Source organism: Quercus robur, chromosome 6 (assembly GCF_932294415.1).
Source record: "Quercus robur chromosome 6, dhQueRobu3.1, whole genome shotgun sequence".
In the NCBI taxonomy this organism is placed as follows: Eukaryota; Viridiplantae; Streptophyta; class Magnoliopsida; order Fagales; family Fagaceae; genus Quercus; species Quercus robur.
In genome coordinates, this window is record NC_065539.1 from 7,590,223 (window position 1) to 7,606,045 (window position 15,823).

General features: G+C 35.7%; 1 protein-coding gene across 1 annotated transcript; it reads right to left on the reverse strand.

The window, feature by feature from the left end:
- Positions 1–316: 316 nt before the first annotated feature.
- LOC126732545 (SCARECROW-LIKE protein 7) lies at positions 317–2,921 on the reverse strand. Its single transcript, XM_050435466.1, has 2 exons — positions 2,783–2,921; positions 317–2,660 (listed from the first exon to the last, which is right to left on the reverse strand). Exon 2 carries the CDS (start codon positions 2,631–2,633, stop codon positions 768–770), a length of 1,866 nt encoding a protein of 621 aa, XP_050291423.1. The 5' UTR covers positions 2,634–2,660; positions 2,783–2,921; the 3' UTR covers positions 317–767.
- Between the last annotated feature and the right edge of the window lie 12,902 nt (positions 2,922–15,823).

Here is a 15,823-nt window from a genome sequence, read left to right on the forward strand (position 1 = left end):
GCAGGCAAGGCCAAAGGGCCCTCAGCAAGGGTTTTAAGGAAAATGATGGCAGGGTCGGTGCAAATCTTAGACGAAGCCAAAGAAGACTAACACGGAGTGGAAAGATAGTTTGGCCATCAGCAAAATTCATATTATTGGAGGCCTCTTTCACATAAGAGAACCGATTATATATACGCAAAAAATCTCTACAAGCAATCATTTCCATGTACAAATTAAGCAAACTAACTGCCTTCTGCAGCTTATAAAATCAAACAATCTATGCAGAATATGAGGGAAAATGACTTATGCCTTCAGTTCAGGTTTATGAACAGTGAGATTCAACTAAAATCATATCTAGGATTCAAACTTTACATATAGAAATACTGACACCAAGGGAAAGATGCAATTTTCATTTCCCCCCTTGATTTTCCAATTCCCCCCCTTTTTTACAATTTCCATACTCAAAAGTACCAAACAAGTTACAAAACCCCCCCAAAAAAAAAAAAAAAAAAAAATACAGAAACCACATTAATAACGTTGATAAGTCAAAAAAACTAAGCACAAACTGCAAAAGCAACAAACAATTTTCAACAGGGTTTAGAATGCAGTATTTAATGCTAGATTGCAATGAACACTAACTGTAACTTTCAACTAAAAACCATGAGTAAGTTCCATAGTCCGGTCGTCAAACGTAGAGGCGTGTATAGATACTAAAATTTTGTTCCACAACAGAGAAAAAAGAACTGGTGGAAACCAATTACCAAGTTGAGGCCAAAAAGCCAAATCCATCAGCTCCACGAAGAAACATTCAGAAGTGGGACATCATTCCATGCTAGAGATAGAAACCCAGGTGGCGATTCAATTAGAGAATACGCGGAACTGTAATTGTAATTCCACAAAAGTATCTTAGCTTGACTCACTGCGTAATTGCTGAGGGCCACCGGTTCAAAACCGGAACTTTCCATCAAAACCTTCCACTGCTCCTTGTCCTCCATACGCTCTCTCTTGGTTTCCGGTTCCTCTGGTCCAATCACACCAGCTATTCGACGACCAAGCAATAGTCTCTCCACCTCGATCCTGTCGGGCGAGTCTCGGGTCAAGTTGGGCTCCAGTGATTCGAACACGGCCGAGTAGTATCTCAACGCGTTCTTGCACCGGTTGAAAAACCCGACCCGGTTTAAACTCACTTCGTACTCCCCTAAAGTAACGATTTTTGGATTCAACGACTTGGCCAAACGGAGAGCCGTTTCGACGGCCACTGGGGTTTCGTCTAATAGGTTATACAGTTGAAGCATGAAATTCACGGCCAATACCTCGTCCGGTTCGACTCGGAAGCTCGACTCGTTGAGTTCTTCAATCGGTGTCAAGACCGGTTCGAACTCAAAGTTCAGTTTGAGAATATTCGCGAACTCGCGGAGACGATTTCCGGTTGCGAAAAGCGAAGCAGCTGGAGAAGTCCCTAAAGCTGGAGCGGGTATACCCGAGATCCGAATCATGTTGGGCTTTCCGTTGGACCGGGTCGCCAGAGCTTGTAGAAGTGCCGCCCATTGAACTCCTTGAACGATTCCGAAATCCACTATGTGAATCTTCGTTGCCGTGGCTGTGGCTTCGAGAATCGCTTGGTTCGCAGTTAAGTGTGCAAACTTTGAGTAGGGGCAAGCATCGTTTAGAGCCTTGTAAGAGAGCGTGAAGTCTTCGGAAGTGGTTTGAACCATGGTCAAGCTTTTCTCTGCTTGTACTGACAGTCTGCTATATAGGGCTTCAGAGAAGTAGTAGCCCACTCGTTCAGTTGGATCTCCGTGTTCTGAAACAGATTTCCTGAGTCCAATCAGGGTTTTCACGGCTCGATCGGGTTCGGATTCTGCTAAACGAGCACAATCGAGAAGCTTTCTAAGGAGCGGTGGTGCGGACTCGATTTCAGGTGAGCTAGATGAGACTCCAGCGACTTCGTTTTTGGGTAGGCTTGGTTGTGCTAGGTTAGCTGGCTTGGCGTCTTTAGGTACTGCCGGCGGAGACGGAGGTTGTTGTGGTTGTGGTGGTGGTGGGGTCCACGATGGGACTTGAGGAAGGCCGGGACTCTTCTGAGAATCGGAGAAGATGACTCGGTTAAGATCAGACGGGGGAGAGCAACGGACACTGAGTCGACTAGGGCAAGGGGTGAACGGATCAGCACCGTAGATTCCAAAATCAGCATTGTTCTGCCACGCGTCACATCCTGATGGGAGATTAGAACTATCCGTTGAATCCCCACCACCCATTAAGCTATCCATCCACTCGTCCGAGTCGAACTCGCCACCCGCACCACCACCAAAATCAGGGAACCTGAACCCAGTCTGGTCCTGGTCCAGATTCGGAAACGGAAACCCGGGTTCTCCCGTGTCTGGACCTCCGGTAACTTGAAACGGGTCAGAGAAAGCGGGTCCTGAAAGCCCAAAACCCAAATTTGGAGAACCAGACAGAGTGTGGTGAGTAGTAGTACTAGTAGAAGTGGTCCATGGATTTAGAGAGAGTGGATTGAGGCCCACAAGTTGCTGTTGATGTTGCTGGTGATGATGGTGGTGGTGGTGTTGTTGCTCTTCCTGTTGTTGTTTTTGCTTGATGACTTGCTGAGCAATCGCCATGAGATTGCCACTGTCCGCACACATATATGCCATTCTCCGGCCAAATCTCGCCGGTAAAAACTGCAACTCACATTACCCCAAAAAAACGATCAGTAAGAGAGCGAGTGTTTTGTGAGCATTCACAGTGATTTATACTAGACAAGCAAGCAAGAGAGAGATAGAGAGAGGGAAAGAGTACATACACGAACTAGAGGCCCAGAAACAAGTGGATCTCAAATTTTGGTTTGCTTAAGCTAGTTAGAGAGAGAGAGAGAGAGAGAGAGAGAGAGAAAGGGAGTAAGAGTGAGATTTGGGAAGCGCAGCTTTAAAGAACGAAGCTCAACCCCAGAATGAGGACAGGCCCTGATTAAAGTCCCTCCAAAAGAACAGAGGGTCCCACTTTCCCTATTCTAGAACGGAAAAATATTGAAAATGAATATTGTATTTTATGATTTTATCATGACTTCCCTAGCTTGATCGTTTTTTTTTTCTTTTTTATTTTTTTGAGAAGCTAACTTGGTCGTTTTTGCAAACTAAAAAAAAAAAAACATTTAGAACTTAACTTTTGGGAATTTTTAAAAATTAAAATTTTATTTTAGTAAAAATTTATTGTTAATTTTAAATTTTGGATATCGTATTTTATCACTATTATTTTGTTTTTATATTGTTTGAAAAAAAAAACTGTTTTTTAAAGAGTCATACTAACGAGTGTCCTAAGGAAACTCGTTAACAATGGTCCGGTTAATGTGTGTCCTAAGAGTATACATTAAGTTTTCTATATTTGAAAATATTTTCTCGGGATTTGAAAAAGCTGTCATTATTTTTTCAATCCTGGAAAATTTTTTTACCAAAAATGAAAATTAATGTATACTCTTAAGACACACATTAATAAAATCATTTAAAAAAAAATTTTGATACCACTTTTATAAAAAATAAAAAAATTATTAAAATATTAATTTTTTTTATAAAAATTTTCTTTAATTAATTTCATAACCAGTGCCCTGAGAACGTTTCCTATTTTTGAAATACAGAAACAAAGAGGCCTACGACCCCACTAGGCCTTTAGCCCCTACTAACTCTTTTTCACAATTTTCTCTCTTTCTGAAATCCGAGGAGAGAGTGCCTTTGCTCTTTGTGCGACATCCATGACGTGGCACCCATACGAAAGTGGGACCTGATAGATTGAAATGACAACACCAGGTCATAAACGTCCACGTGTACCACTTTTTCCCTCCCGCTCTGTTCGGGGACCTTCACATAAGTAGGTGGACCCCACTCCCCAAAACCTTAGTCCATGACACGTCGATATACGGCGCGTCGATATCGCCGTCTCAGTGACGTCATCACCTTTTGATCTTTTCGGGACTCGTGATCTCATCCTCACCGTCCATTTAGCTTTTACTGCCTAACATGATTATTTTATACAACGGTAATGTATGACTTCCAGTCCTTCCACAAAATCTATGCTAAAATTCTCTTAAGCTCAATAGTGATTATATTTCTTGTAAACTACCTGTAACAGAGAAAATATTACCAAAAAAACAATAGTGCTAGCATGTTACATTTTGCAGATACACAGTGTTTCTGTACTAGACTGTCTATTTCAAAGAGTCTCCATAGTAGGTTAAATGATCAATTATTATCAAAATGATAATCTGGCCTTCCGATTGAGTGCGTTGCGTGTGTATTACTTCTGATATAGACTTTGTAGGTAAAGTAATTGACTAATTGGTAGTAAATAGTCAGAAGCATGGTTGTCAAAATCGCGATCCGGATCGTAAAATCGCACGATTTTACGATCCCACCTCACCAAAAAGTTTAAAATCGTAGCAGGATCGCAAAAATGGTAGGATCGTATGTAAGATCGTGTAGGATCGCATAGGATCGTAGAATCGTATGGGATCCTACCGATCTTAACGATCCTACCATTTGGATTGAATTTTTTTTTTTTTTTTTTTTTTTTTTTTTTTTTTAAGTGGGATTCATTTGGGTAAGATAATCCACCTAAACCCACAAGCCCAACGGGTTATCAAAAGCCCAATAATGAATTGAAGTTCCAAATTTACCATTATGTCAACATAAAATCTCAAAAAAACCTATAGTACTTAAATTTAACATTTTCAAAAACAAAACCTAAAATATTTAGATGATGAAATGAGATATGATAATGACAGTGATTAGATTAGAAGAACCTTAGAATGAGAATTCTCTTTTGGATTTCATATTTGTAATTAGCTAGTTTACTTTAGATTGAGAATTCTCTTTTGGATTACATATTGTAAATTTGTAGTTAGCTAGTTTTTAAATGCTAACTAGCCTAACTTATTTTGGATTTGGAACTTAGAGTTTGGAAAACATTTTCCATATGTGTAGATAATATTTTGGTACTTAGTTTCTACTTAAACATGTACTGAATTTTTTAGATACAGTATGTCAAAAGTTAAATATATTTTGTTTTGTTAGAATGACATAAGAATGATGTAGTGCGTGCAAATTGGATTTTATGATGCAATTTTTTTTTTAATTGATGGATTCATATGTTAAGTGATTATATAACATACAAAGTCACTATCAATAGATTTTTTGCTTAAAATCTGAAAATAGGTAGGATCTTACGATTCACGATCCGATCCTACGATCCACGATCTTATCTACCTCCCACGATCCTACGTAGGATCCCGATTTTGACAACCTTGGTCAGAAGTATTCGGGCAAAATTTAAGTACACTGCTTAAATATTGTTCTTAAATTTTATTTTTTAAAATTTAAGTATTTAGTTATTTAACTAAACAAATACACTTGCATTTCATAAGGAAAAAAAAAAATTATATGACTAAATTTTAAAAGGAAAACTTAAAAAATAGCAACTAAGGTACTAAACATAAGTTTTTTTCTTCCTATTAAATTTAAAGGAATAAATTTTTATTTTCCTTTTTTATCCCAAAAAGAAAGAAAGAAAGAAAAGTACAAGTATTCGTACTTCGCATTTGATCTTACATTGCCAGACTACGACATCAATAATCGCAAGTTTGAAGCCCTCTAAACAAATTATCGTAAAAACTAACCTTGATTTTGACTTAGGTGAACAAACTAGGTCTAGGTTAAAGTGATGGATTTTATGCAGTAGGTCAATTTTAGGGTGGTTGTCTAAGCAATGGTAGAGACTAAGGGATATCTTGTTTTCGGTGTGGGACTAATGCTCAAACATGTTTGTGTTCTGGTGTTGTGTCACTAGGTTTGTATTGGTGTTGGCTCTTGTTAGAAGCAGGTGATTTGGGAGAGAATGAGATGAATTAGGAAAAAAAGATGGATAAAGAATTAATATATTAATGAAATAAAGTATAGACTAGACAATTGCATGTAAGTGTTTTGGAAAGTGATTAGTTAAAATACAAAAAATAAATTCTTATTCAATAATAGATAATAAAAAATTGTATTAGCAAGGGTGAATGTTCTAACTGCTTCACAATAAGTGGTTAACTAAATTTTTTTAGATATACGGAGTATATAATATGATATTATATATCTTTCTATAATGAATTAAATTTCAGTATTATATTTAAAAAGCATGAATATTTCAAGTTTAGAAGATAGTTGACGTTAGAATAAAGTTAATTTTAAAACTTTTCAGAAAATTGTTGATTACATTTGAATAAAATTTTTGATTAATTCAATCATGAATTGTAGTGATGTAGTCGAAACAATTGAAAAGTTAATGAAAAAAGACGAAAGGAATCCTTCTACCAATTGGTAAGTCACCTTTTTCCCTTTTCTTAATCATTTTTTTACTAATTCAGATTTTCATTAACAGTTCTAAAGCGGTCATTTGGATTACACTTTCCAGCATGTAATTTAGCGTTTGCGTTTTTGATTGGGTTTCACAGCACTGTTCACGACTTTAGCCAAAAATGCAAAAACGCGCATACCAATGAATTTTTGGGTCCCACGGCACTATTCACACCTTTAAAAATTATTTTGCTATAGTATTTTCAGTAATAAGTTTTCAATTTTTAACAAATAAACAGTATCCAGACACACCCAAAATTTGAGAGAGAGAGAGATATGTACTTCATGTTAGCAAAAAAATAAATATAAAAATACAAAGAGAAAACATAAAAATTGACTCACGGCACCTATGGTATTTTTCAATAATTTAAATTCAAATTATCCCATATTACAACATTTTTAAAGTTCAAATAAAATTCATCCTTCCTATTACACTTCAACTAAAAATCTTGGTATGAAAAAATAAACTATAGTTTAAATCTATATTATTATATATTTTGTATGACAATTACACAATTGCTTATTTATATTTGTTAATGTCTATTAAAATTTTTTGTTTCAATTTTGACTTTTAATCTTGTCCATTTCAATTAAAATTCTAACTACGCCATTATCTATAGATGTTCTAAGTTCTTACACTAACAAAAATATAAGCATTTAATATTTTTTAGGGTAACATTTTTTTTTTGGTAAAAGTGACTTATATTGACCAAAAGATTATAATTTTAATAATTTATTAAATGAATAATTTTATGTATGCTGTCATGAAAAACTTAGATAGATTCTACAATGAATATTTTTTTAAAAGAATAACTGAATAACTATATGATAAAGTTTAAATAACTTATTTAACATCAAATCATTAATACTTAGATAAATCTACACTCTATATAGCAGAATTGTCTCAAATATATGAATTTCTCTTCTAAGAGTGTATGGACCACTACACACTCGTATGGATCCACATGTTGTAAAAGGGACAATGCATGTATTCAATCCATGAGACACCTTCCCTAAATCTTAATTCCATTTTCTTTGTTACAATGTATGTACATTAATTTAACAACTCCCACATATTGTTGTACTTTTATGTGGAAATGAAAGAAGGAGTTGGTTCCTCTGTTGTTTCTTTTGTGTTTTGAATTCCTTGTCTGTATTTGATTGGAGGTAAAAACTAAGATGATGGAAAGAAGGGGGAAGGAAAATAAAGGGAAGGTATAAATTTACCTTGTTTGGTTGAAAATACAATGGTGAGATGGAGGAGAAATTATAGACTCCTCTGGTAGACCACGTCACTTGTCCACCATTCCACTAAAAAACTTCCACTTGTTTAAAATTGTTGAATTAGTAATTAATTTCTGTTTAAATTTTTTTTCTAACTAACAATTTTAAACAGGTGGAAGTTTTTTAGTGGAATGGTGGGCCACATTACTTGTCCATCATGTGGACCTTATAATTTCTCGAGATGAAGGGAAACAATTGACAATGATATAAAATTAAAAATTTACCATTACACACCTTTCTCGAGTAGTCTTCGAGCTAGTCAGGTTGCATTGTCCTCAACTTCGGTCAATGGCTTCTTCAAACCATTGTTTTTTGGATTTATGGTTGTTGCCTCCACTCAAACTACTTGACATATGCCATCGATCCTCCACTCGCATTGCTTGACTTCGTCTTGCCATTGAGTTCAGCCTTTTTACCTCAACCATTAGAATCCCGCCCCCCCCTAAAGGTGCATTAGTTTTTTTTTACTTATTTATTTATTTTTTATGGTTGTATCCATTTTTTTTCCTCCCAACAAGTAAGAGATTAGATTGACATGCTTATCCCTAATGAATTATGTGTGCCTGTCTTAATAAAATATTTAATGCATACCATACAAATAATAAAATAACATTTTTTTACCTAATAAAGGCATATTAGTACTGTGGGGCCCGACAACAGATGGACCAAATCCACCTGTTCACAGGAAGGCTTAAGGCCCAAGCCGAAGAAGATAGTAGTCCAAGCCCAATAACGCAAAGCATCATTATGCCAGAGAAGCCGCCGAGGAGGGTATAGCCCTCGGCTGGCCCAGAACTACACTAAGGAAAGGGGCGAGAGTGGCATAGGGATAATCTTATAAGAAATATAAAATATCTAAGAAAGGCTGCCCATATTACCTGCCCTAGACAGAGCTTTGCCTCTCACAGAGTCGTGTTTCTTTAGCCTACTCAACCACTCCCCAACAATTCAGGTCTAAGACTGATGGGACAAGTATCGGTCTTGAAATGGTCGACCCTACACGTGGACGAAGGAAATTGAACACATGCGAGTATAAAAGAAAAAATATGTAACCTAAAGGGGGGGGGGGGCTTCTCGAGTCCCACTGAAAGGAGAAAAGGCTTCAGAGGCAAAGATATTAGAGCCATGCATAAATATCTAAACAAAACCTCAGCCGGGAAAACACGACTTAGCCTTTCGATCCCACTCTCTACAAATGATATTGTATGGGCCCATTTACGTGCGAACCCAACTCAACGGCGGTTTAACGCAAATCGTGTGCTTACAAGTACTTTATGCAAATTATAATTTCTCCCATTCTATTTTTCTTTACAACCAAAAAAAAAAAAAAAAAAAAAAATCATCCTTGTAGGTTTCTATATTGCTAACCAAACAAACACACATAAGAAAAGTAGCAATTTTTTCTTTCTTCTATGTTCCATATTTCCTATATTTTGTTAAAATATTAATTAAATGACTAAAGTCATAAATTATTTGAAGTTTAATTTTTTGTGAGACAATTAGTAATTTATTTTGGTAAGAGAGCAATTAGTTTTAGGCTTGAATTTTAGCTTTACCTTATAGTCCATCAATTAAAAAAAAAAAAAAAAAAAAAAAAACCTAAGAGAAAATGGTAAAAAAAAATGATTGAATTTATAATTTCTTCGTATGATAAAATTTGAAGACAATTGATCATTTTATAGATCTTTTAGCCAACACTTTTCAATGATACCGACAAAATATGGTCAAAAAATATTTTAACTTGAGAGGGAGAAAAATCAATGTGCCACCCACTACAAGTCTACAATACAAGGTGGCTGCGAGTAAATTTCTAGTCCTAAATAAACATTTCTTTCACGATTATTATATTTTTGCAAATTTGACCTTTTTAGTCATGAGAGTGAAGGGAGTGATAAAGATTAAAGTTTGAGATTAAAAAAAAAAGAGAGAGAGAGAAGTGGGGGAAAGGTGAAAAACGCATAGCTTGTCGTCTCTCTTCTGTATTGGTAAGCTAAAGTGGAGGCCTTTGCCACTTTGGTTTCACTTCTTTTTGGGCGGCTAGGTGGCCCAATTGGACCACATGGGCCCCTCATTGCCTAGGACGAAAGAGGAAAAATACAAAAAAGTGAAACGGTAGGGCCTAGACGAGTAACGTTTGGGCCAATCAGAACGCAACAAATTGAGAAAAAGCAACGGTGGAGAGTGTTTTGACGGAGAAGTCAGAGAAGACATAACAACCCGGCGAAAGTAACTTCGCAGCACCACACCACGGCTCGGTGGTGTCTTAGACTCTTGTTAGACTCTAAGACCTAGTCCTATTGTCTACTGTCTACCACATCAAAGAGGCCCCACTCAACTCAGCTAAGTCTAGTCCTTGAAGTCCAACGGATGGAAATTATTTATATTTTGTTTTTTTATTTATTTATTTTTTATAAATTCATTTGTTTATTCAATTATTCTTGCTCGTATTCATTATGTTCTTTAATTTCGAAAATTCACTAGAAAAAGATGGTTCCAAAAAATAAAAAATAAAAAATTCAATAATGAATAAACTGTTCTTTTTTAAAATTTTAAAAAAATTTAATTAAATAAAGTAATTACTGAATTTTAAAAGTACTTCTTCTCGTATAATAATGGATCTTATTAATTAAGTAAATTAAAATATTATTTTTATTCATAAATTTTTGTTAAAAGTTTAATTATTTATTTTTAATTTAAAAAGTTATTTTTATCCTTAAACTATTGAAAATATTTCACTTTAAAATTTTGAAAAAAAATTTATTTTTCATTTCTATTTTTATTTCTAAACTATTGGATTTTTTTTTTTTTACACAATTTAAGGATGAAAAAAAATTATTATAAAGTTTAAAGATGAAAAACAAAATTTTCATAAAATTTAGAGACGAAAATTAATGTTTTAGACTTAAATTTATAATAAGATATATCATTGATGTGAGAGGAGATCCTGAACTACTTACTTAATAATTTTTCAATGAGACAAGGGAACATAGAACAAGGCAAACACTCTCCTTCTTCTCCGGGATTGGAAAACAACTCAGGAAACAAATGAGGAGATAGGAAGTGTTCCAACAAAAAATTACACCCGGTAGCTCAACTAGCAATACCATAGTCAATAACAATTGTTTATATAGGAATAAATTATAAATATACTGTCCTTCTGGCGGCGAGAAAGAGCAATGGTGTGTATTTCATCATTATGTCTCTAGTGAAATGTAAGTGTAAGAAACACTATTGGGTAAAATATTATTTTGGTCCTTAAACTTTGTCAAAAGTTTGTTTTTTCGTTCCTAAACTTTAAGAAGATCATTTTTTGTCCTTAAACTATTGAAAATGTTTTATTTCTATTCTTAAACTTTACCAAAATTTGTTTTTTAATCTCGAAACTATTGAAAAAAATTATTTTTCCATCTCTATTTTTGTCTCTTAACTATTGAAAAAATTATTTATAAAATTTAGGGGTGGAAAAAGAACTTTTTAAAATTTCGAGATGAAAAACAAACTTTTAGCAAAATTTAGAAACCAAAATAATATTTTACCCAATGCTATTTGTACTAAACTCATTTGACCATTTTCATCTTCTTTATGATATAGGCACATATGATTTTTAGGATATCTTTGTTACTGTAGGGACACGACTCTCAAACGGCCCAACAACGACGTTGAGCTCGCGCGTGATGGATCCCTCACAATAAAATTTGTAGAGAGTGGGCTTGAAAGGCTAGCGTTGGGTCACGGGGCGTTAGTACAGGTCGGACCTTAGATAAACCTAGACTAGAAAAGGCTTTAGTCCGGGTATCCAAGCCCAATAGCTTTATAAATTGAGGGATTGGACTCCTCGGATCAAGTCCGAGGAGCACTAGTGTTTTTCTCCGGTTATCCGTCGATGGGTTTTCCATGGTGGAGCGCATATCTTATCCGGGCATTTTCATTCCTAGAGTTTTTCCCAGGAAGTGAGATGGGAGCCTCTTCCTAATTAGTTTACCTTTCCTTTTATACTAGCCTACGTTTGTTGTCCCTCGTTCACGTGTAGGGTCAGTTTTTCCAGGACTGATACTTGTCCCGTCAATCCCATCCCAGCATTGTTGGGCATGGTTAATAAAGCCTAAGAATCCGATTCTGTTAGGTGCAATGTCATATCAATGAGGGGTATTAAGGACAATTTCCCCGAGATATTTTCTGATCTTTTAAGTATGCTTGTATGCCACTTTCATCTAGTGAGACTTTGGGTCTGCCGAGGACTAAGCTGTCCTCGGCCGTATCTTCGGGCCACTTCGGGCTTGCTATTTTTGGGTTTGGGCCCTGGCCTCCTTCAGTTTGGGGTCTGTGGACTCCCCATAAGCGAGCGGGCCGAACCCACAAACTATTGGGCCCCACAGTTACCATTGTCATGAGTTCACTGCTTTGAGTGACTTTATTTGAACTTATTTTTATTGATTTATTTATTTTTCAATGATATAAAATTAAATAATTAACTTCTTTCCCCCCCCCCCCCCCCCAAAAAAAAAAAAAAACTAATTTCTTTCCAAAGTTGACAATTAAAAAGACCTTTCAAATTAATATTATTGTTTACACCATAGTTAGTGACCATACGTAGCTAAATAGACAAAAATAGATGTCTTAATCCATCGTGACTGGATGTATGACTAGAAAATGAAAAAAAAAATAATAATATCAAAGCTATCCATTCGTAGCTTATCTTCTAATTCCAAAAGGCCCACTGATGCACCCTATCTTAACTTTATCTCAGATTTCTTTTCACACTTCTTTGCTAAGGTTTCAAATTATCAACATCCAATCACCTCTCCATCTCAGTTGCCAACGCGCTATCTAATCCCTTTTCTAAATGATTCTTTCTTCTTCTTTTCTTTTCTTTTCTTTTTCTTTTTTTTTTTTTTTTTTTGGGCTGAAATAGTTCAATCTTAGTAACATGCTAAGGCTACTTAGAGCATTCTCATCAAAACTTCTAAAAATTTAGCATTTACCATCTCAAAAACTTACTTTATCAATTTTAATACCTCATTTTATAATACATCTAATATTAAAAATTTTATATTTTTTACCACTTCATTAAAATATTAATTGTTTATATGTCTCTCTCCTCCTGAAGCAATCCACTCACATCTCATCTTTCTTTCTCATCCCTCAACCCAGTAAACCCACTGCCACACCCACCACTTGCCACCACCACTAAAAAAAAAAAAAAAACCCACCATCCACCACAACCCACTAGATACATAACTCACTCAACCACCACTACATTATTGCCATAACTCTGATCAGAACCCACATCTATTGCCACTAACCCCTGCAACCAGCCACCACCACTGGAGGAAAAAAATTACAAACTGGACCACCAAAAACCCATAAACTAGAACCATCACTAGCACCACTGTGGCAGCCACAACCCACCGCAAAAAACCCAAAACAACCACCATCAGCCGCCACCACCACCACCACCATTGTGACAGCCACAATCCACGGGAAAAAAAAACCCAAAACAAAACCACCACCACAACAACCACCGTCATCAACAACCCACCACAAAATCCCTTAAAATAAACCAACACCACTAGCCAAAACAACCACCATCAAAATCACAAGCTACCTCCAAACAAAAAAAAAAAAAAAAAAAAAAAAAAAAAAAAAAAAAAAACCGAAACAATCCACCAAGACCACCACCATCGAAAAAAAGAAAAAAGAAAAAAAGAAACTTCAACACCACCACTACCACCGTGGTTTTCAGTTGTGGATGTTGGTGAATGAAGAAAAGAGAAAGAAAGAAGAAAAGAGAAAAGAAGTGAGGCCAGTGAGAGAAAAGGAAAGAAGAAATGAGAGAACACCGAAGAGAGAAAAAGAAAGAAGAGTACAGTCAGAGAGATGAGAGAAGTAATAAAAAATTACTTTTTTTTATAAGATTTGAGCTATAGTGCACTCTCATTCTTGAGAGCGCACTGTAGCAAGATTGCAAATTTTTTAGGATATAGCATGTTTGATAGAACAACATTTTGTGGTTTTAGATGCTAAAAATAACATTTTAGCACTTATAGAAGGTATGATGTAGGGGTGTGCTCAGTTCGATTTCGGTCGGTTTGTATGGGTATGGCCAACCGAAACCAAATATTTCGGTTTGTGAAATTCTTAGACCGAAATGGATGGAAATCAATCGGTTTTGGTGTATTTCGGTTTCAGTCGGTTTCGGTTAGTTTTCAGTTTTCCAAAGAGAGGGTTATTGAGATTTCCAAAACCACACTTTTTCAAACAATAAAGCAAAAACCAAAGCATATAAAATCACACTCAGAATCGATAAAAACCACAAGCTCAAAACTTTTCACACAGATCACTCTAAAGCAAATCACCGTTCACTTGAAAAAAAAAAAATTCACAGTATAAACGAAACAAAACAAACACAGCCTAAAGTGTAAAAAGAACTCACCGATTATATGAGAATCTGAGATATACGAAAGATTAGGGAAGTAGAGATCTGTTACAGTTGGTCTTCATCGATCTGAAGCGAAGAGAAGAAACTCGGAGAGAGAGAGAGAGAGAGAGAGAGAGAGAGAGAGAGAGAGAGAGAGAGAGAGAGAGACTAAAGAATTTGAGTGAAGAAAGCTTGAGAAAGCTTCTTCTTCCATGTTGAACTAAAGCGAGAAGGGTAGAAAGAGATAGAGAAAAAATTGAGAGAAAAAGTTGGGGAAGGGGGTGGCTGAAGAAAAGAAAAGGGAAGAATAAAATAGAGGTATTTTCGTATTTATATCATGCTCTAGGGTTTTAAAAAATTAAATAGCAAAAAACCCACGTCCCATGTGAAGGCTTGAACCAGGAATCAGCTAGCCAAACCACAAGGAGCGTACCACTAAGCCACTGATTAGTAATGTATTAAAGTTACATAAATATATATATATATGTGTGTGTGTGTGTGTGTGTGTGTGTGTGTGTGTGTGTGTGTGTGTGTGTGTGTGTGTGTGTGTGTGTGTATTTTGGTCGGTTCGGTTGATTTCGGGGTGAAAAAATCCAACATTGAAATGGAAACTAAAAATTTCGGTTTTTAAAAAATGAAACCGAACCGCACCGAAACCGAACTGAAATTTTGGCAACGGTTTAGTCGGTTTCAAGCGGTTTTTTTAGTTCCTCGATTTTTTGCACACCCCTAGTTTGATGAGAATGCTCTTAGGGACTGGGCCATTACGAACCTGCTTGGTTTAGTTCTGAAGGAAATCTGGAGCCATCTGTATTCAATAGTAATAGAATTATAGGCTAGTAAGCACAGACTCTTTATTTAGAGTGTCGTACCCGTATCATACCGATATTGTATCAACCATTTTATATTACAATTTTTTAGAATTTGCTTGTGCTACTGTGTCATACAATCACCTCTCCATCTCAGTTGCCAAAGCGCTATCTAATCCCTTTTCTAAAAGATTCTTCCTTCCTTTTTTTTTTTTTTTTTTTTTCTTTTTTTTTTGACTGAAATAGTTCAATCTTAGTAATATGCTAAGGCCACTTAGTGACTGGGCCATTATGAACCTGCTTGGTTTAGTTCTAAAGGAAATCTGGAGCCATCTGTATTCAATAGTAACAGAATTATAGGCTAGTAAGCACAGACTCTTTATATAGAGTGTCGTACCCGTGTCGTAACGGTATTGTATCAGCCATTTTATATTATAATTTTTCAGAATTTGCTTGTGCTACTGTATCGTATTTGTGTCCATACCTGTACTTGTGTTCGTGTCTGTGTTTTCTAGAGTGTGGAGTGTAAAGTCTAAACCTAAAAAATGCTATATTTGGGAAAAGGTTTGGTGAAATTAAATGTGTGTGATTGGGTAGAATCTCATGAACCATAACACTATTCGAGCGCCCAACATTATACAAGCACTAATTAATGGTTTCTTTATGTAGGATTGTCCAGCTCGATCAACTTGTTGAAAACTGTGAACATTTCACATGTGATCTATGTGTTTTAGACTTTTAGGGCCAACACTAGTACTGAAACACAACTTGGAGTGAAAATATGCATATAACAATAGTTACGGTATTGTTACTGATGAAAGACTTGGCTACCAGGCTACCAGCTACCTGAGGACGTGAAAACGATATGCAGTAGTTGAAGATGAAATTAAGCAACGACAGTGACTATTAATAATTAATGTAGCGTTTAAATACTTATCCCTTGAAAG